At 40.3% G+C, this 21,378-nt stretch overlaps 1 protein-coding gene across 1 annotated transcript in view; it reads right to left on the bottom strand.

The window, feature by feature from the left end:
- LAMA3 (laminin subunit alpha 3) overlaps positions 1 to 21,378 on the bottom strand; it is a 172,196-nt gene that overhangs the window by 16,480 nt on the left and 134,338 nt on the right. The window contains exons 52-62 of the mRNA XM_054985871.1: positions 21,012 to 21,111; positions 19,423 to 19,539; positions 18,713 to 18,892; positions 17,310 to 17,452; positions 12,537 to 12,710; positions 10,631 to 10,782; positions 10,376 to 10,538; positions 8,809 to 8,942; positions 6,892 to 7,045; positions 3,085 to 3,204; positions 1,576 to 1,709 (exon numbers count right to left, since the gene is read on the bottom strand). Of these exons, the coding sequence (XP_054841846.1) occupies positions 1,576 to 1,709; positions 3,085 to 3,204; positions 6,892 to 7,045; positions 8,809 to 8,942; positions 10,376 to 10,538; positions 10,631 to 10,782; positions 12,537 to 12,710; positions 17,310 to 17,452; positions 18,713 to 18,892; positions 19,423 to 19,539; positions 21,012 to 21,111 (1,571 nt within the window). The remainder of the gene's footprint in view (positions 1 to 1,575; positions 1,710 to 3,084; positions 3,205 to 6,891; positions 7,046 to 8,808; positions 8,943 to 10,375; positions 10,539 to 10,630; positions 10,783 to 12,536; positions 12,711 to 17,309; positions 17,453 to 18,712; positions 18,893 to 19,422; positions 19,540 to 21,011; positions 21,112 to 21,378) is intronic.

Below are 21,378 nucleotides of genomic sequence, written 5' to 3'. Positions count from 1 at the left end.
TTTGAAACTCAACTCCTGAAGATTCTGATATTATAAATTCCACCCTAGTATGTATTTCCAACAACATGATAGACTCAAATCCTGGTGGAAATCAGTCTTCTTCATCTTTTGGCAAGTGCTTTGTAGTGAAAGTCAATAGTTTTTAGGAGAATGCAATCCCTGAGATGGCACCTTTCACTGAAAAAAAATTTAACTCTATAAAAATACAGCCCCCAAACTAGCTGTAGAACTGCTTTGACCACAGTTATCAGTGTCAACCACCTGCTCACAACAACCAAATTATGTCTAGCAAGCCAACAGAATTCACCTCATCAGATCTTTAAATAGTGTAATAAGGTATGGAAATCTAGGCCTGTGTATTAACTTACCCCGTAGGTACAGCAGGCCCAGAACACTTCTCAAATGAGGGATCTCATGCATCTGGGGTTCCCTTTTACAGTGGGTCTATCAATGTGTTATTATGGTCAAGTTTTCCATTAAAGCTACTCAAGCAGCTGCTGGAGGCAGCACAATGAGGAAGGCAGTGTGACCTCAGCAGGCATCTAGCTCCTGGCTGCTTGCAGTGTGGGAGGTGATATGTGTAGGCCCCCAGACCCGCACCACTACTTCCTAGTGGCTCCACTGAAGCCCAGCTTGCTCTTGGCTACCAACAGAAGAGGAGGAAGTGAAAACTTTCAGACCCATGCCACTGAAAGTCAACACCAAGCTGAGCTCCTACAGTGCTACTAGCACTGCCGAGGTTAGCCATGTACCCATGGAAGTGGGCAACAAAATACCTTGAAACTGGTCCTGCCATAGTTCTTTAAATGTAAAATATTACTTTACCTAGAAGAGATCCTATCTTGCCACATCACTGCTGTTTGCTCCCATCTTCTGAGACAGCCTCTTCCATGGTGGCACCTCAGCTATGGAATGCCCTCCCACAGGTGCCTATCTTTTAAAGTTTCAGACTACAGGTGAAAACTTGGCTGTTTCCCCAGACTTTCTGCTAATTGGTTAGAATAATTTGTGTTCTATTTGGTTTATTTATTTTTCTATTATCCTCGCTAAAATTGTTATTGTTTACTATGTTTTTGTGCTGCTATATTAATTCTGCCATTTTATTGGTTTTACTGATTTGTTATTCATATTGATTTTACTCATTTGTACTTTATTTCTTATATTGTAAGCCACTTTGGGAATATTTTGTGGAGAATGTAAGATAAATAAATGAGCTGCCTTAAAGATCAGTGGAACAGAGATTCTTTTTTTAAGGAAGTAAAAGATTTCAAGAAAAGGGGCCTTCTTTTTAGCTTAACTCTAGGAGCCTTTGCTATACATGTTAATCTATGTCAGAACTGCATGCTAATATAAACCACCAAATTCATCAGTCATGTTCTGTGCCCTTCAGTATGATTGACAATGTTGCTTTTGCCTTACTAAATAGGTATCAAAAACAGGAGATATATCTATTCCCCAACAGACCACAATATATGGCTATATTTGGCTTGGTGGGTCACTAGTTGTGCAGGTATGATCTACATCCGTATTCCACTACAGATTAAGCTCTTGGCTCTTAAGATCATCACAACTCACCGTTCTCTTAGAGATGAAGGGATTCCACCCAAATAATATGAATCAAAGCGGAATAAAGTCACATTATCTATTTCTAAAGGTGGTGCAGACTTTAAAACCAGGACAATCTTTTTTTGAACAATGACTATACCAATCTGTAAAGAATAAAACAGATTTAAAACCAACCAGAAGAAAATATAAATTAATTTAGAACATCATATAGTAGATACAGCATTCTGTATAGGAGTACACTGGTATAGCTGTCAGATAAGAAATTCATTCCTTCTTTTTACTCACTTGAATTATGTACTTTAGAGATAACAGATGGCTAGCTGCACACCTACTTGCTATGCTATCAGTGCCATCCTATGAGCTTTGGTGAAAATCTGTTTAGGATCGCACAGTACATTAATTTGAAGAAGTATCAGCCATTGATACAGTTTAGTGATATTTATTTTTTCTTTAACTTTAACCAACAATCTTTTAAAAAATTATTTTCATTATTTTAATTTGTACCTTTATAGCCCAGTCCTAACATTTTATATTTATTTCCAATTAGACGCTGCTTTTCAATCACAAGTTAGTCAAGATAGCTAAAAACGAATCAGCACAAAAAGATATCAATAAAACATGTTTACTAAAAAAAATTCAAATGAACTTATTTAAAAATGTTTATAATCCACATTTTCCAGTAAAAACGGCCAGCCTGGCTTCCAACATTATCATTCAAAGCACATACTAATCTCACACACAGAGCCAGTTTAAAAAGATAAGCTCCTAAACAGCAGTGAATATAACAATTTCTTATTTAAAGCAGCAGCGAATTAAATCAACTTCTCTAATCATAAAAACAGTGGAGAAGTTAAAGCAGTGAGAAAACCACAGGCCAGTAATCATTTAGGTGACAAAAGAAAAACCAAGAATATACAGGGTTTTTTCACCATAAATACACTGGCCATGAGTCAGAGTTTCTGATTCTGAAATTTTCACGTACAATGACTTCTAGTTATGTTTTATGAGAAGCAGGGCTTTTTTTCTGGGAAAAGATGTGGTGGAACTCAGTGGGTTGCCCTCGGAGAAAATGGTCACATGGCTGGTGGCCCTGCCCCCTGATCTCCAGACAGAGGGGAGTTTAGATTGCCCTCCATGCTGCTGGCGATCTAAACTCCCCTCTGTCTGGAGATAGGGGGGCGGGGCCACCAGCCATGTGACCATTTTCAAGAGGTTCCAGAACTCCGTTCCACCGCGTTCCTGCTGAAAAAAAGCCCTGATGAGGAGAATGAAATAGAAGAGGAGGTACTGCTATGCCCTACCCTTGAAGGAAGGGCAGGACAAGCATGTACTACATAAATGAATAATATTCAAATATTTTTCATACATAAGGGTAATGGTAATAAAATTTACTTTTCTGACCACAAACACTAAACAATAGAAGAAGATTTCTATACATTTTTGTGATGTGAAATTATGTGAAAGTTTGCAGCATTTATAAATACATTATAATTTCTGAGATTTTTTTTTTTAACTTACTGGTTGATCCATTCCATTATTTACAACCTCTCCAGATTTTCTTTCTTTTGGAGGTTGTGAACCAACTTTATATCTGATTACTAGATGACCATTTTCAATCCTCAAACTAAGGAATTCATCCTGTAAGATAGAAGAATGCCTATGAAATATGTTAGACATACATATATTTGAATATGTGTATTTGGCGATGCTCTGCACAGCAGTTCTGGAACCTTCAGCTTTATTTTTTTTAATCACATGTGCATTTCCAATCTTTAGTGCTACAGGGAAGAGACTACTCAGGACGAGCTAGCACTTAGCAACATACTGGAACATCCAGTTGTCTAGTCTTCCTCTGCTAGTTCTCTTCTTTATAGAGGAATTAAGTCAAACTACAAACAATTACTGCATATTTATTGCTTTTTCTTTTACCAGCACTGTACCAATCTAGCATACGAGATGCCAGACTTGGAATCAGGAATTCAGAAGTTGGGGCTGGAATTTGGGCTGATGAGTTACACTGATAAGGAATTTCTTTTATGACCTCTAGCTTAAAGACCTATGTATGAGCATTTATTGGAGCTGCCCTCTAACACAGAAGGCAAAAGCATTTCTCTGTAAGCAGATTCCTTCTGACACAGTTTAAAACACTGAAAAGTGCAGGAGAAATTATCTCCCTTGTTTTGTCTTTGTACTCAAGAATTTACCTTGGATAAGCACCCTCTCAGGAAGACACCCCAAATACCAGACATGTAGCATGTTTATATTACAGAGAGAGTTTACTGTCTTGTCAAACAAGCCTGATTTGGTGCCATGTCTCCTGGAGAATTTGATTCCAAAGAATTGTTTGTATCTAGTTTTGTATAACAATTTTATCTTTTATTCTGTAAATAATTAGCTTTGAAAGTATATATGATTCTCTGCTATGGCTGATCTTTATGCTTATGTCCTAACAAGGCATCACATCTGAGCTTTATTATTAATAAAACACTTATTTCTTCATTGATTACAGTTTGGTGTCTTGATTAATGGAGGGTAACAGCTGTCATGGAAAATAAAATTAAAGCACAGTACTTTTAAAAGAAATTTCTGTAACAACCACCAGCTGGATATCTCAGATCTCACACATCTTCACAGGTGCAAAAAAGGAATACAGTTCCCCTTTTGTAGGTGTGAAGAGTTTCTAGATTTAGGGGTGTGCAATTCGGGTTTCTGATTCGGGATAAATACCTGGATTGGACCCAATTTGTGAAGATTTGGGATATCCGAATCTGGCCCAGCATGCTAGCCCCAATTCGGAAATGCTGAATCAAAGTTTCCCGAAGCAATTCGGGTCACTTCGGGGCTTTCAAATCCCAGCTGGCTCCAGCTGATCTGCAGAGGATCCCTGCGGGCCAGCTGGAGATTAAAGGGCCCTTTCTTTGCTGCTTGCATGGCAGGGAAAGGGCGCTTTCCGGCCTTCAGCTGGCTGACAGGAGAGGGGGCTCTCCCTGCAGGCCAGTTGGCATTTAAAGGGCCCTTTCCCTGCCGTGCAAGCGGCAGGGAAAGGGTCCTTTCCTGCCTTCAGCTGGCCTGCAGGGGAGAGGGATCTCTCAGCAGGCCAGCTGGCATTTAATGGGCTCTTTCTTACCTTCAGCCGACCCGCAGGGAGACAGGATTTCCCCGTGGGCCAGCTGGCATTTAAAGGGCCCTTTCCCTGCCGCGCAAGGGAAGCAGACTTGGGTGGTGGCTGACCTTACCCTGCCAGCTGCATTCAAGGCATATGAACAATGAATTTTCCATTCTAGAATAGGTAACTCTGTATCAGAGAAGCATACTTTTTCTGAAACTGAAGATTCAGTCTAAAGCAGTGAGAATCCAGAGGTTGTGTTCCAAGGGCCATGCTGAATCCAACCAGAGTGGGCACAGTCAGTAAGCAATACCAGTACTGGGGAGAGTGTTAGCCTTGGGAAACTGAGCTTAAGAATGTATAGGTAAAACTATACTACATGAATCTATGTTCAAAGGAAGTGACATTGTATGTTTATGGGGCTCCTTTTGAATTATTATCATCATTTTTTTTGCTAATGCCCAAAGACTGTTGCAATCTTTACATTAAATACAGGATTTTTTTAAAAATAGAAGGGCCATATGAAAGCCATGTAAAGAAACTCATTTAATTCATTTCTTGTTTAGTTTAAACATTTTGGCTCAGGCTTTTGACACTTTTTTCTTTTGGGCCTTGTCAGTTTCCAGAATCTTAATAGCTCGCAAGGACAGAGGCTTAAGGGAACCTGGCACCAGCCTTCTAGCTTGTTAATGCATATGGGAGTAGAGTAATTTGTTTTTTTCACCTGTGAGTATGAGTTACTGCAGGGCTTGTCGTCACAGGTTAAGACCCTTTTGATTGGCTAAGTTATCTGGACCTGCTACACGTGGCCAGTTTTTAATGTTGACTATGTTGACTTTTAGTCTATCCCCCCCCCGCCCCCTGAGAACACTCTTCCTGCAGGAACCTTTTGCTCCTGCTTCTGAATGCTGTGTCACTGGTGGATTCCTGTTGCTAGCATCCTTTGTACTTTTGTCTCCGGATTTCTGAACCTAAGACCTAAAGCTCCCATTTGGATTCTTATATTTGCTGAAAGGTAACACCTAGAATATGTTCATCTAGCTAAATAGCCTGTTATTTTTTGCTTCTCCTGCTTATACACTTTTATGTTTATTTGCCTTATTCATTTTCTTTGCTTATATTGGTCTGGAGTTATTAAGCGTTGTAGCTTCAATCTGAATCCAGTACCATGGCCAAGTTGCCATAAGCTACCTAATGATTTGTTCTTTGAATCAAGCCTGCAACTGTTTTGCCTGTTAGCACCCAGAGGGCTTGAGGCTTGTCTCTTGGCCTTTAAGCTGAGGGTTAAAAAAAGGCTGGTGGCAGCTCACTATCCTGGCTAGTTAGGTTTCACTTGCCAGTCTTTTTGGAATTTTGCCCTCTGACGCCCACTGAAGCTGACAAACAGCCCCTTGGGGATACAAGCAGGCTTGCTGGGAAGCTTCACAAGCCATACATATCCCCCAAACATAAAAACTGATAATAAAAAGATATAGATATTTATGTTTTTATTATGTATTCTTGTATGTGTAGACATGGGCAATTCAAAGCAAAGCATATGTGTCTTAAAAAAGTAAGTTGAGAAATCCACAAGACCAGATCAGATTCGAGGAACTAGAGCACTGCTACATAATCCTCTACACTTTTTCAAAAATTTAGTCCCTTTACTCATTTCAGTTCACACTGCAGTAGGCAACACTCCAGGGGGGTTTCAAAATGTTTATAGCAGCACACACCATAACCTGATACAAAACAGTCAAAACCCAAATGTACAGCGTTGTATCTCAAGGTTTCTGCTCACAGAAGGAAACTTCCATGGTCAGTGTTAGGGATAGGTTGGGAAAAGTAGTCTCTTCTGCCACACAGTCAGAACAGTGCCTTCTGTCTACCATCCAAACACATGCATACGCACGCACACACTTGCACCTGCACACACATATGCAGGGCTTTTTTTCTGGGAAAAGAGGTGGTGGAACTCAGTGGGTTGCCCTCGGAGAAAATCATCACATGGCTGGTGGCCTCGCCCCCAGACAGAGGGGAGTGTATCTAAGCTCCCCTCTGTCTGGAGATCAGGGGGCGGGGCCACCAGCCATGTGACCATTTTCAAGAGGTTCCGGAACTCCGTTCCACCGCGTTCCTGCTGAAAAAAAGCCCTGTACATATGCTATTCAGTTACAAGAACCCTTTAAAATTTATCATTTTTAATGTTATCTTTCCAGATTGCCATATAAATAAATTACCTGGTTTTCTGCAAAAAATACTAATCCTTCATCTGCAGTTGTTTGAATGGTTTGCTCATATCGAAAACTTGATGAAGGTGTATTTGGCAATGAAGGTTTAACATGTGCATATCCTGTACCTTCAAAATAAGTCCTAGCTGATTGTTCTTGATATCTGAAATAAGGAAATATTACGTATGAGATACACTTGGTTCCTATGGACACAATCCAGATATCATTAAAGTCACCAAATTAATTTTGCAACTTGAGGCCACCAAAGTGACAATATATGTTAAATAAATAAAATACCAAGATTAATTCTAGTGCAATCTCATCTTAAAATACACTGTCAGGACACAGATAAATGATGCAGCAATAGTACAACTGTTTCATCATATGCCTAACTCTTTTCACATTCATTCAACAACACACATAACAGTCCACGTGTAGAATCAAGAGAACTGGCCCCATGTGTGTCTGGTGGTAATGGGCTTTAGATGAATTACAGAGTGGTAACCATGTTACTCTGTGTCAGCAAAAACAAAAGGAGTTTTGTGGCAGCTCAAAGATTAACAGATTTATTATGTCATAAACTAGAACTCACTTCATAAGGTGCCAATTTACAACACATTTTATGCATCTGTAGGCTGTAGTTCACAAAATATTTTGCCACAATAAATTTGTGAGTCATCAAGTTGTTACAAGACTCCTTTTTCCTTCAGATTCTGATGATGGCTTTCAGTCAGCAGTGATTCTCTTTATTTACTTCATAGGGAGATGCCCCAGGGTGAGTATTTCCAACTTCCCTCTAGAGAGCACTCTTATCCAGAAATTATTTGGTCATTGTTATTGCTCTGCCAAGGAGTAAGGATAATTTTACTATATGCCAGATGCATAAATGTTGGAAAGACTGTCATCTATATAACCTCCTTGTATGCGTGTAAAGAGTCCTCAAGTCACACCTGACATATGGCAGCCCCAACAAAGGGGGCTGTCAAGGCAAGGCAAGCAAGACGCAGAGGTGGTTTACCATTGCCTTCCTCTGCAGAGTCTTCCTTGGTGGTCTCCTATCCAAGTTTCGACCCTGTTTAGCTTCCGAGATCAGGCTATACCATGCCACCTTCCCCCTCTATAGCCTTCTTAAAATCCTCACAATTAAGGGCTTAGATAACAGCTAACATTAATTCAGCAAAACTAATTGTGACCCAACAGGCAGTGAGGTGAGGCGGAGGACAATGGAGGACAAACGGCACACACATCAGGCTTCAGGTAAGTTGGCCACAACTTTGTTGTTTACAGCCATTAGAGCACTGGTAAGGCATAAGGCACAGATCCGAGCACTGAACAACCTGCTTGCCATCCCAGCCCACCTGCTGGAAGCTATCTGCAGTGGTAGTCCTCACCCGGATACAGACCGTGTTGTGACTCCCCTGCCACATGGGAGTGAAACTGGACAATGGCCACCAAGCTAAGGATATCGCCTCACGGCTTCTCTCTTGGCTCTGTTACTCCACCCCCTGAAAGCTAGGGCTCCTGGGACTGAGCAGCAGGAATTGGTCTAGGTGACCCTCCTACATCCTGTCATGATCCCTGCAGGGGCCTTGCTCACCTTGGTGGCCCAACAAAAAAGGAGACCCCCATCTTGTGCCATCATCCCATCAGCGCCCCCAGCACCGCAAATTGGCCCCTCAGTGAGTTGGAGGGGCCCACTTTTTAAATCTCACTGAACTCAGGTTAGCTTGTGATTCAGACTTTAATACTGTACCCTTTCCCCAACTCCGTTCCAGATGATCACTAAAATAACAGGGGAAAGAACACGTTGAGGTAAGAAAAAACACTAATGTCAAATTATATACTTGACACACTATATTAAATATTGTAAAATTCCAAGTGAGCCATTCCAGGACATACACAATTGGGTTAGACTTTTTTTTTTACCTTCTACATGGTTGCACTTCCGTTGTATTGAGATTAAAAGTTCTCTTGAAGTTGTACAAGCTGATTACTCTTTCATTTAAACTATCTAATTCGATGCAGCCTTCATAACGAGGGAAGTCTAGGGTGCTAGGAGGCTGCAAAGATAAAAACAGTCTTCAGTTAAACTCGGTAGACTTCCTACATCCAGTATTAAACTGGCTATTCCCTGTGTGGATGACAGCAGCACACCAGTAATCCCATCCACCCCCCACCACAAAAAGGATATCTACCTACTCGGTGGACTATGGAGGTATGCAGAAAAATGACTTTGTAAATTAACCAAAAGTTTTTTTAAAAACAAACAAACAAGTATGGCCTGATAATGACAAAACATGCTCCAAAAAGCAGGGATGTTGAGAGCAACAGAGAGCCAGTTAAGGGGGAAAGAAGAGGGGGAAAGAAGAGGTGAGCCTGCTTGATCTCTTGAGAGCTCAGTCTTGGAAATGGAGATTTTGGGGGGATCAGGCTGGGAATTTCCAGATTATTTCCTCCTCCCATGATTCCTTGGTGGCACCCAAACTTACAACATTGAATAGTAAAGTGGCCAGCCCTGATAATGAAAGCAACAAAACCAGCCCACCCCTAGAGAAGACAGGGGTAGATACATACTCAGGGGGGCTCCCTTGGTATGGAGAAATATATTGGTAAGTTAGTCAGTTTGCAAGATCTCCAGTTTGCAAGCTTTCAGCAAGTCTGTTGACAATAGGACATTTTGGAGGTTTTCCATTCATAGGGTCGCCATAGGTTGGAGGCGACTTGACAGCACATAAACACACACACACACAAGTTAGTCAAAAGAAAAAGAATATTTCCCCTCCCCTTAAAAAATTCCCAGTCTGATAAAGACTAAATAGACTTCAAAAGGAATGGAATTCTGAAACCATATGAAAGTCAAATGGGGTGGGGGGCAGGAGAAATCCATCTGCTCAAGCCTATAAGAACTTAATGAATTCTGCCGGGAAGATTTGAAATGTGGTGTGGGGTTTTCACATTGTTAATCTCTCCCATGATTCCTCGTTGGACCCTAGCTTGTAAATTTAATCTTCTTAACAAAGATAAAAGCCAGAAAGTGCAACTGCTATAATAAGGCTGAATGAGTAGTACAGGCATTTCAGTCTCCTTACTGCATTACACGGGCACAGAATTTGCTCCCAAATAAAGAATTCCACATGTTGAGAATGTTAGCTATTAGTAAACAAAACAAAAAAAGGTTCTAGTCCTTTCTGATTTCAAAGATAAGTTTAAATATATGGGATGCATTAAATGTTAAAAAGCAGATGGGACCAAAATTTTCATGGGCCTGTAAAGAGCTTTACATAGATTTTGACTCTCTGTGGCTAGCAGATGCAGAACAAATGATGCCAAATCAGGTGAGGATTTTTACTATGATTTATACATTTCAGTCAGATTGCAGAATTCTGCCACAGAATTGCATGTGTTGTTATTGCCAAGTTATGGGAAGCAAGGATCAGGCATATTAATTTTAAAAAAATTAATTATAAATTTCTGGTAAACAGAAAAATCTTACTGTAAAGTCTTCTGGGTATCCCCCCACATAGAAGACCACATTGCCGGGATCCAGGTTGAGGAGGGTGTGAGAACTTCCACTGCTGCTATTAAAAGGACCAAGGCTTGAGGGGGAAGAGGAGGTTGCCCCTTTAATGTAATTCAACTTTGCATACTGATAGATTCTAAAGTGGAAAAAGGAAAGAATATAGCATAAAAATTGAACATCTCAGAAGGAGAGCTCAGATAAATTGGGGAGGCTTGTGGAGTCCCGTACCTCTCAAATTTCACATGATCCAAAATGGCATCCTTAGTCTCACTCTGATATACTGGTTCGGAGACTTCGATCTCAGCTTCGTTTCCACCTAAACTATAGGCACAAATAAGACGGCTGCGTCGAACAGCCATGCCTATATAGTCCTTGGAACTCTACAAATGCAAGTTTAAGTAAATTATTATGCGGTTTCCTTCACATTTTACAATTTTTCAGTGCAGTAGTAAACTTCATGCAGCAGAAGTTTGTGGAAGAAGATGCATTCATACTGCATTGCATGCATTTCAACCGATACTTTCCCACATAGACAGGATATCATTGCCTTGAGTGAAACTAACCATACTCATTGATCAATGCAAATCTAGAAATACATGCTTGAGTTATTTCCAGGAATTTTAATGATATATTTTTTGTCCAGTATCTTAATTTTCTGAAATATTATTAATTTTGCACTAGAAGTTTGCACTAGTTTTAGGCCTCACTTGACCTAAGCAACTAAGAGGATTGTAGTTCTGAGCTTTCTGAGACTTCTTTGGACAAAATTTTAACCTTGCATAGAAACACAAACTGTAGCTGTCAGGTTTCCTTAGGCAGTAGTAATTAGGCTCACTAGTCTAGACATGCTCAAGTTCTGAAATACCTGATGATATGCACTACAAGCAGGGATCAGTCGGGCCATCCCCAGCATTTTGCTGATGCTGTGGCTCCACCCAAGCCCAGCTTCACTACCTCAACACTGGCATCTCACCCCACCGCAGCCTGGCCATGCCCAGTTTCACAGCTGTGGCAGCATGGCAAGGTCAGCCATCCCTGACACCTTCAAAGTTAGTTGCCTGAGTTAAAGGACTAGCAGTTGTGCCCGAAGTGCAGTAAGCCGCCCCATACTGGGCCACTGCGGCAGTGGTGGTAACTCCACCCTCAGCTGCCCTCAGCTTCACTTCAGCAGTAGCAGCTCCCCGCTCTGCCCAGCTGCCTCTCCCATCACAGACACTCGCTCACCTCCCCCATCATCGGCACCCTGTCTGCTTCCTCCCCCACACTGTCACTCTGCTGGCTCTCTTGCCCACAGTGCCACTGCTGGACTGCCTCCATTGTCTGCAGCTGCTCAGACAACACTCTTTTTTGAAGGGGAATTTAAACCCCCAATATATTTTAAGGGTTCAATTTTTTTTGCACTAGGTAATATTATTCACATATATATAAACACACAGACACAGTTCCATTAATAATTACTCTGAATGATTTAGACAACAACTAGGATGGCAGAAAGCAGTGATGCACAGAAAGGACTAATGAAATTTGTACAGACCATAAGAACATCACAAGAGTCCTGGATCAGATCAATGGTCTATTTAAACCAGTTTCTTGTTTCCTGCAGTGGCTATCCAGATGCCCCAGAATGCCCACAGCAGGGCACAGAAACTAAAGGCTTTCCCCATTGCTGCTCCTCAGTAAGTGGCATTCAGAGGTATACTGCTTCCAAACATGGAGGTCCCTCACAGTGAGCCATAAGGAGCACAAAAAAAGAGAACAGTAGCCATTGCAGGAAAGCAGGCTATACTAATCTGCAAGTTAAGCACTAGACATCCTACCTTGGACAACACTGTCTCAACTGTTATTTAGCTCTCACTAGATAAGCATTAATAACACATTTTCCATTTTGAGGGTAAACACATTACATTAATGCAATCCGTTAATAAGAGGAGCCTGGGCCCAGTGGCAGACCACATGCTTTGCACAGAAGTTCACTTGTTGGGAAAGGCCTTCCACTACTCAACTCTATAAAGCTTCTGCTTTATAGAGTTGAGTAGTCAATGAAGATTTTATTAAGCTAAATGGATCAAAGGTCTAACTCAGTAAAAGATATCTTCATACATTCAAATAACATGGACAACAAAGTAATACTTACATCTTTGTTACCCAAGTACATAACAAACATGTTGGAAGTTCGTGGGGTATCCAATCTTGAGGTAGGCCTTTGAAGATATAAAGAAAATGAAGTATAGCCTTTCAGGTCCTCTAGAATGCTTGGAGGTCGAACCTCAACTCCAGCACTGCCATTGAACCTCATGGGAATAGCAACCTGTTCAGAATATATTTGATATTCAACTGATTACACAACAGGTACTATAATTTTCACTTTCATATGTTTTAAGTAGCTATGCATGGCTGTAACATATTGACAATGCAATCCTGTGTATGTTTATTTGGAAGCAAATCCCAGTGAGTTCAGCAGGGCTAACTCGTAAGTGTGTATAATGTTATAACATTAAAAAATTTTGTACTGACTGTGCTGTAAAAATTACAGGAAGCAAATAAAAGGATAGAGTGTTACAAGAACAGGGCTGATTCACACAACCAAAGTGTATTTATTTTCCTGTCATTAAGTATTTGGATTAATAATGTGTGAAGAACCAGCTGCGTGCATGGAGGCAAATCAAGTCTATATGAACACAGAAACGGCTGCAAGCTGTCCCTTATAAGCAACCAGTCTAGAACAGCTGTTTAGCCAACTACATGACTGCACACAGAAAGTAACTAAATGATCCCTACATATTGCTTATCCGTTAAAGTACAATTTGGTTACTTAAAACTTCTTAATTAATTCTTAATTCTAAAACTTGTGAAGCCTAGGTTATAACAAAGTACAACTTCATTTCTTTGAACAGCTTTTAGACGACATTCAAAATGTGAGTAAGGGCAATAATATTTACATTCTGTTAAGTGTAGGAGGAAAGCAAGCAACTAAAATGCACTTCATGTGGGATTGTTACTGATGTGTAGGAAGAAAAAATGTTACTTAGATATGCTGTCACCAGATACCTATATAAAATGTGAGTTAGATCTAGGGTTGCCAGATCCCCTTAGCCTCCTGGTGAGAGTGGGGGGACCCAGCACTCACCTTTTTTGACATCTTCGTCATCACGCACAGCAATGATGCTCCTGGGGAAGGTGGGGGAATAGGCCTCCTGGCTGTGCTCCCAGGGAAGTGATGTCATTGAGCAGGGGCTGGGAGTGCTCCTGTGCTTTGCAATAAAACAATTTGGGCTCCAAACTCCTGGGACTGACATTGTCACACTGCCCCGGAAGCATGCCCGGGAGGCTATTCCTTTGACTCCCCCCCCCACCAGCCAGGGGAGTGGTGGTGGGGAGCAGAGGGTGGAAGCAGGAAATTCCCCACCCCACTAGGGGACTTGGGATCCCTAGTTAGATGTAGACAAGTGCAGGTGGGGTGGAAACCCTGTTTCCTTCTGTTTGCAGCCCCTAGTGCTCTCTGAAAAGACACAGGAGGGTGTGTGGGGCAGAGGAATCACAGAAATCCCCGTCTGCCATTATGCAAACTCTAGCTCCATTTACACAGATTCCCACCAATTCCCCTCTTCTTACTGCAGATTCCAGAGTCCCATCCCACACTATTCCTGGGGCTCCCACCTTTTTGGGAGAGCTGAAATCTGGAGAAAGAAAAGGAAGATGGCAAAGCACTCAAGTAGTGATTCTCACCAACTTAATGGACAACATTAACAGTGCCATCTCAAGCAGAGTTATAACCAATTATGTAGAGAATTATACACTGAAGTCAAAGGGCTTAGAAGGGTGTAATTCTGCTTAGAGTGGCACTGTAAACGCAGTTGGGCAAAATCAACAGCTGCCCACACATATGCTTTCTCTCTGGTAGCCCTCACCTTAGGAAAGCATTCTCCTGGCTTTCTGCGAACTATGCAAAACCAAATAATTCAGGAGGACTTTCTGCCCAGATTATAGGGCTGTGTCACAAGAGTTAGTTCAGTTAGTTGGTAGTGACTATAGACTATGCTATTGGATACTGTCTGCCGATGTAGATATGCTCGTACTGGGGAGTTTTCTTGTTGCTAAACATGTCATTTAATTAGTTATGCTTTGTTTTAGAAAGATTTAATCTCTGTGCTCGGCGTTTTGCTGGTTTTCAAATTTTCTGCCACCATACCCTATAATATTTGGTCACTGAATGTCCTAACTGTTGATCACTATTGTATTTTGCTCAGTGAATGTCCTAGTTGTTGATTATATAGTACTTCACTTGCACTGTATAATCTGCCTTGGGTCTCAGGGAGATAGGCAGACTATAAATGAATGAATGAATGAATGAATGAATGAATGAATGAATGAATGAATGAATGAATGAATGAATGAATGAATGAATGAATGAATGAATGAATGAAAATTAGAGCTTAAGGCTATCTTTCGAAAAATCACACCTGCTCTTTAATGGTAAATTCATGTGAACAGTTCTTCTGGAAACTGAGATGAAGTTGTTAAGCCCAGCAACCTTTGGGTATTGTTTACACATGATAAAGTTCTCTTTGTGATAACTAATACTTTTGGCCTTTCCCAAACCTATTTATCCCCAAGATTATTCTTGTTAGATGAAAACACAGAACAGGGTCAAATCCACATTACTCATTCTAAGTCGCATGTTCCCCGCATTCCCCACGCAATCCCGAGTGACGGTCACATTACCTCATTAAACAGATGCATTTCATTCGCATTTCTCCCGAATATGTGGTCACAGGTTTTCAACGGGAGTTTCACGGTGGCCATGAACGGGCCAATGCGCAATTTACATGGTTTTTTTAAAACCACCCCCCCCCTTCCTGTCTCTCCGGCCGTTCTGAGAGTTCCTATTGGCTGATTCAACTTGCAAGTGCTCCGTAGTCTGCAAAAGACTGTTTTTGACTTCATAGCATTGGATTTATTGATTATGCTGTTTCTGAATCAAATCTGGTAGCTTGAAAAATCATTTTGGGGTGAATCCATCCTCAGAACGGACTCGCGAAACTTCCTTTTTAACTGTTTTTTATTTTTTTTATTTTATATTACTGTAATATCGAAATTACGAAATATCGAAAGAATGACACTCCAAGGAAGTGAAACTTAAGTAAAATTCAGGCACTGAACTGTCCTGCATAGGAAATGCCCACGAAAGCTTCCCACATGCTTCCAAATTTCCAAAAAAGAAATGGGAGAGAGCCATCAGTGCTGTCAGTGGGGGAAAGAGAGGCATCATTATCTTCAATGATGTTTCTTTATAAGGCAAGATCGAAATAACGGAAAAGTGTGCTCAAAAAAATAAAAAAAAATGGGCGGGAAAAAAGGTCCCGCCCAAAAAAGTGGTTTTCGAGCGGCCGTGTGACTGGAGGGACGCGCGAGAAAGACGGATTGGAAGCAGGAATGTGAACGAAGAGGAAAAAATCGCGGATTGGAGGCAAACGGAAGATATCCGATAAACATGCGGGTAATGGGTGAATGTGGATTTGACCCAGGTTAGCAGCCCTGCCCAAAAGAATGTCTACTATACAAAACTCTACAGGTCCCGTGATAGTTTGCCCCTATGCTGACTGTACTTTTCTGTCTCATGAGCACTTTAACTTTACAGCATTAAGCCAGATCTTGGGAAAGCTGCTATCTATACAAGTAAATAAAAGAATAAATATTTATTCTTTTTACATGCAACTTTAACTAAATAGAGCAAATAATTTAGTGAAGGGAATGAATTTTCTTTATTACTTCTTTATAAAATTTCCTTTGTAGAGACATGCCTGAGGCAGTTCACCAAGTAAAAACAACAAACAAAAACATCATTAAAACAGCCAACACAAACATTCTCAATATTAAGAGAAGCCATAAAACAAAGCAAGAACTCAACTGCAGCAGAAGAATAGCATTAAAAACAATATTTAGCATCTTAAAATGATAGCTATAAAATAGCTATCAGGCTAAAATAATGTAATAAAAAAACCACTTAAAAGCATTAAGAGCATGATACAGAGAAATGTTTTTGATCTGGTGACTACAGGGCAGAAAGGAGGCACTGGGTGAATCTGGAGGGGAAGGGCATTCTAAAAGTGAAGCACCACCACTGAAAAAGCCCTGGTTCCAGTTACCACCTGCATCGCATCTGTGGGGACTGGGGGGGGGGCACAAAGAGCAGAACTTGGAAAGAGGATCTCTCCTGGTGGGCTAAATGGTATTGGATAATGTCGCTCTTCATGTATTAAAGGTAAAATCAGTGGTCTAAACTGTACCCAGAAACAAATGTTCAGCCAATGTATATTTTTCAGTACAGGGGTGATAACGATCCATATATCAAACCCAAACAACAGCCTTGCTGCTGCATTATATACGAGCTGAAATTTCGTAAAATTTTTCAAAAGCAGCCCCACGTAAAATCTATCAAAGTAACTTAACCTAGATGTGATCACCATGGGTAGATCATGATTTCTGATGAACGGCCACAGTTGGCACATCAGCCAAAGATGATGACATGCACAGAAGAGACATGAGCTCCAACTATACGGCAGGATCCAGCAGCATTCCAAACTACAAACATACCCCTTGAGAGGCTTTATCACTGACGAACAGCACTCCACTCTAGTCCTAGACTGAGATTTAGTATATAGGCCCTTGTCCATCCTGTTACCACTTGGAAGCACTGATTCAGGAGGACCTCTATAGACCTGCCTGACTCGGCTATTGGGGGATACAAAACTTGGGTGTTATCCATATATTGAAGGCATAGTTGACTGGATGATCTCTCTCAGCAGTTTGATGTAAATATTAAACAAATCTTGAGAAAACATTCTTGGGTGAGTATACAATGACAGATAAGAGGGGAAAGTACCTGAGGATTCTGCCACACACATACCTTGTTTGCAGCATCTCTAGCTTGTTGGATGAGCTCTCGAATGCGGTTTAGATTCTCAGATATGTTGCCTATTGGCATAAGTTGTTCGTTGATGCTTGTAATCTTGTTAAATAGATCCGGGAGGATGTTTGTTAAGTTTGTTACTGTTTGTAAGATTAGAAACAGGAGGGGGGATATGGGGAAAATTTATATTAAAATATCAAAAGTGACATCATCTACACATTTAATCACACATTTACAGTGCAATCCTAAATAGAGTTATACCTTTCTAAATCCATTGAAGTCAATGGGTTTAGAAGGATGTAACTGCTTTTTAATTTTTTTAAAGATTTTAGTGCAATCCTGAGGCCAGCCAAGCTGCTGGCGCCTGCACACCTGCATATCTGCTGCGCCACTCATCCACTCCCTAAATACTTGGTGTTAAATAAAAAATGCAACTTGAAATATGAGCTGTGTTCCATATTTTTTGTACCAATGTGCAAGACAACCGTAAGTGAAAGAAAGTCCCTTTCTCTTTACTGCACTTCCAGCATAACTGATTTGCCTAAAATTTTAGCTAATATTACCAACATAAAATGCCATCAATAAAACATTTTCAAACAATTTTCTCTAATCCTTATATTAAACAATTATTTTTGGTATCACCTGGAACACTCTTTCCGATTTTTTTAATGGGATAGTAATAAGTAGCAATTGCAGAGGTGGAATAAGTGGAACAATACACATTATAATATTATGGAGGGGAAAAGAGGAAACTTGGTATGGGCTGTTTCTGATAATAGAATTTACCCCTCTCTACTGACACCATACTAGCTATGTGGTTTATATTCAAATATTCTAGACCCAAGACCTAAAGAAAGATTTTGAGCAAATTTCCCTGGGAATTCCGAGTAACAGTCAGTTCTGTAAGAACTAAGTGCTGATTAATTGAAGAAGCCTTAAAAGGTTCAAACAATTAATTGATTCAACATTAATCACTTAACAACAGTCAAACAACAAACATTTAAAATCACAATAAACTTCCTAGTGTTCCCATTTTCAGACACAAGCCCAATATTTTAGGGCTAATCTCTCTCTCTCTCTGAACTCTATTCTCTGGATATTCCCTTCCTTTTGATTTGTTTGACACCCCCCCCCCTTGAAGTCAGGAGCCATTTTGAGACAATCGGTGTAGGTTACTGAATATTCATATAGTGGAAGATGCAGCCCACAATCTCCTTTCTTCACACAATCAAATTCCTCTACACTAACTGTCTGAAAGGGGCTAAAAAGGTAGAAATATTTCAACAACTCCAACTATTTGTCTCTTACATAAAAGTCACCACCAGAAAGAAATGCTAATACCTTCCTTTTAAGTTTATATTACAATTCAGAAAAGATTAGAGTATGCAAAAATTATGTACCTGAATTGTTTGCCTCTATCAAAGCTGAGTGAAAGTCAGCACTATGCATGCTTTCATATGTATTTTTAATATTTTCAACATCTGTTTTAATTGGGTCCAGTTCTTCTAGTACGTTGGCAGTAACATCTTTGGCATTTTGGGCCACGTCTTTCGCATTGGTAATCATGTTTTCTATATCCTCTAGCAGAAGACAAACAGGCACAAAGATTCATGAGGTAATGCATTTCTCCTATCTTAACATGTAATAAAAAGCAACATTTGCCTACCTCTAGTTCACACCCTTTTCAATAAATGAACAAACCCTGTTTCCCAAAGTACCTCTCCTGACAGCTCTAGGAATCTCTCCCAAACCTCATGCCCATCAGTTTACCTTGATTTCTCCAAATTCTACTAATACGGGAGAGAAAATCTTCTTTCAGAGAGAACATATAGATACGGTATGTATAATAATAAATGCGGACTAAAATACATAGTAAAAATTAAGTAACTTACCTTATGTAAGAGAAGGCAATAAATAGATATACAAATATAAAAGTAGAAGTAAAACATGCCATAGGTTAATTATTTACAGAATTAGAGCACGTTCAGATTGCTATATGCAATTTACGACAACCTGGCATGTTGTCTGATGATTCCTGTCAGACAAGAGGTAGTCAAGTTTAATTTTGTTCGATCTACCAGGGAATCTTTCTATTAGTGGACTAATTTACCTCTGTTTATCCCCTGAAGGCCATTTTGGAGGGTTCCAAGTTCTCCCTGTATAGAATTCTTCATGTGCTGAGCGTCCCCAACTCTGCTGTTTAAATTTTCAAGAGCTGGACTGATTCCTGTAAAAAATTTAGTGTGAATCAGCTTGGTAAATTACGAACTGCAATTTCATTTGGGGGTGAAACTTTACTACTTTGCTTTGTTTTGGGTAATTTGGGTTAGTCTTTTCAAAAGGCATTATATGTAGCTTTGGATTCTGCTTTGGACCAGTGTGGCTATCTGCAACCTCTTTCTTCACTCCAGACTGTCTTTCACTAAAGCAGAGGAGAGGTGAATTAAAAAAAATATTAACGTAACACAATTAATTGAATCTAATGTTTTCCAATTTGCTTTGGTGTTGGACGAACATTAGGTAAACTTAGAAAATTCATACTTTTGTGCTAAAAATCCAATATTCTGCTTGAAAATAGTTTTCCATGAAACCAGAGATACAAATAGGTACAAATAAGCTTCCAGAAAGGCTCCATATCAGCAAGTAAAGCAGCTAGTTGAGGATTACAATTTCTTAGTAGCCAGTACCTCAGATCACGTGGAGCAGCACTTTACGTTAAAAACATATTGTTGCAAATAGTATTCTAGGATCTTGGAACATCTGGCCCCTTTTGACTTAAGCTCTAATAATAATATAAATATCTCAAGTAGAAACACGGAGAGCACTGCATACACTCTCATATAAATACCATATTAAAGGGTTGAATATTTCCGATTCTTAGCACTTTGGGGACAATTCTTTTTTCTCACATTCCAAACAGTAGGCACAACTTTTTCTACATTCTGATTAAAACTTTCTAGGGTCACTATGAGCCTGACAAAATGGTTTGAATCCTCTAAACTGCCAGTGGAAAGTGCTGACAGTGTGGTATTTCCCTCCCTTACTCCCCCCTGGAGCCTCTTCTGACCCCTGAAAGCTTATTCTTCAGCTCTACAGACTCTCTTATACTAATAGCCATGCCATCTGGATGACTGCAATGGGGAGGGGAAGGGAATAAGATCACCCTTTCTGACTCTTCCATGAGAAAAGAAGGGAGTCATTTCGCTCCCTTCTCCCTCCCCACTGCAGCTTCCCAACCCTCATGGCTTTTAGTACACACCAGTCCCTTGACCCCAGGAATAAAGTTTCCAGGGATAGGGGAGTGTTCAGGGGGGAGGGGAGGCATTATCCTACAATCCTTGTGCCTGTAGATTGCAGGATGTGACACAACTGTTTAATGGAATGGATTCACTTTCCAAAAAAAGCCCCTTACAAAACCAGTCTTTTGTTGAATGTAATGTGTTACAGCACAATTCCAAACACGCATACTTAGAAGTAAATCCCACTGTTCAGTGGGGCTTACTCCCAATGAATGAGCACAGGACTGCAGCCTTAGGCAACTTTTTATTTAATCAGTTTCAAACTAATGGCTAACTAACTAACTGGCACATACTACCTAAGAAAAATGATATGAGTCAGCTCCTAATAAGACGCAGCAGAATTAAAACCTTACAAAGCTTTTTTCATCCCTCAAATTACTTGTTTATTTTCTAAAAATACCTTCTAATGTTTTTTGGGCCTCCTGTGCTTGATTTAACAGATTGCCACTGTCAGTCTTCAGTCTCCTCGCCTTCCCTGCTAGGTCATTTTTGTCCATTGTCTGGTAATAAAGCATTGTCAATTAAGGTGTTAATATGAAATAGAAAGAATCCATAACAAGCATTTTCATCCATGGTACTTTAAACAAGGAGGAAAAATAAAAGTTTACCATTAAAAAAGAAAAGCAAATAATAGCTTAATTCAGATGTTATGAACAAATGGGGACTTTGTAGTGGCCATAAACCTGGTTAACTGTGGGCTAAAGTGCTCAACCCCCACCCTGATGCTGCATGCCAAGGTGGAAGACAGAAGTCTTCAGCTAATTCCA

Source organism: Eublepharis macularius, chromosome 7 (assembly GCF_028583425.1).
Source record: "Eublepharis macularius isolate TG4126 chromosome 7, MPM_Emac_v1.0, whole genome shotgun sequence".
Lineage (NCBI taxonomy): Eukaryota > Metazoa > Chordata > Lepidosauria > Squamata > Eublepharidae > Eublepharis > Eublepharis macularius.
Note: the sequence above shows the minus strand (reverse complement) of the source record. Positions and strands in the feature narration are given on the sequence as shown.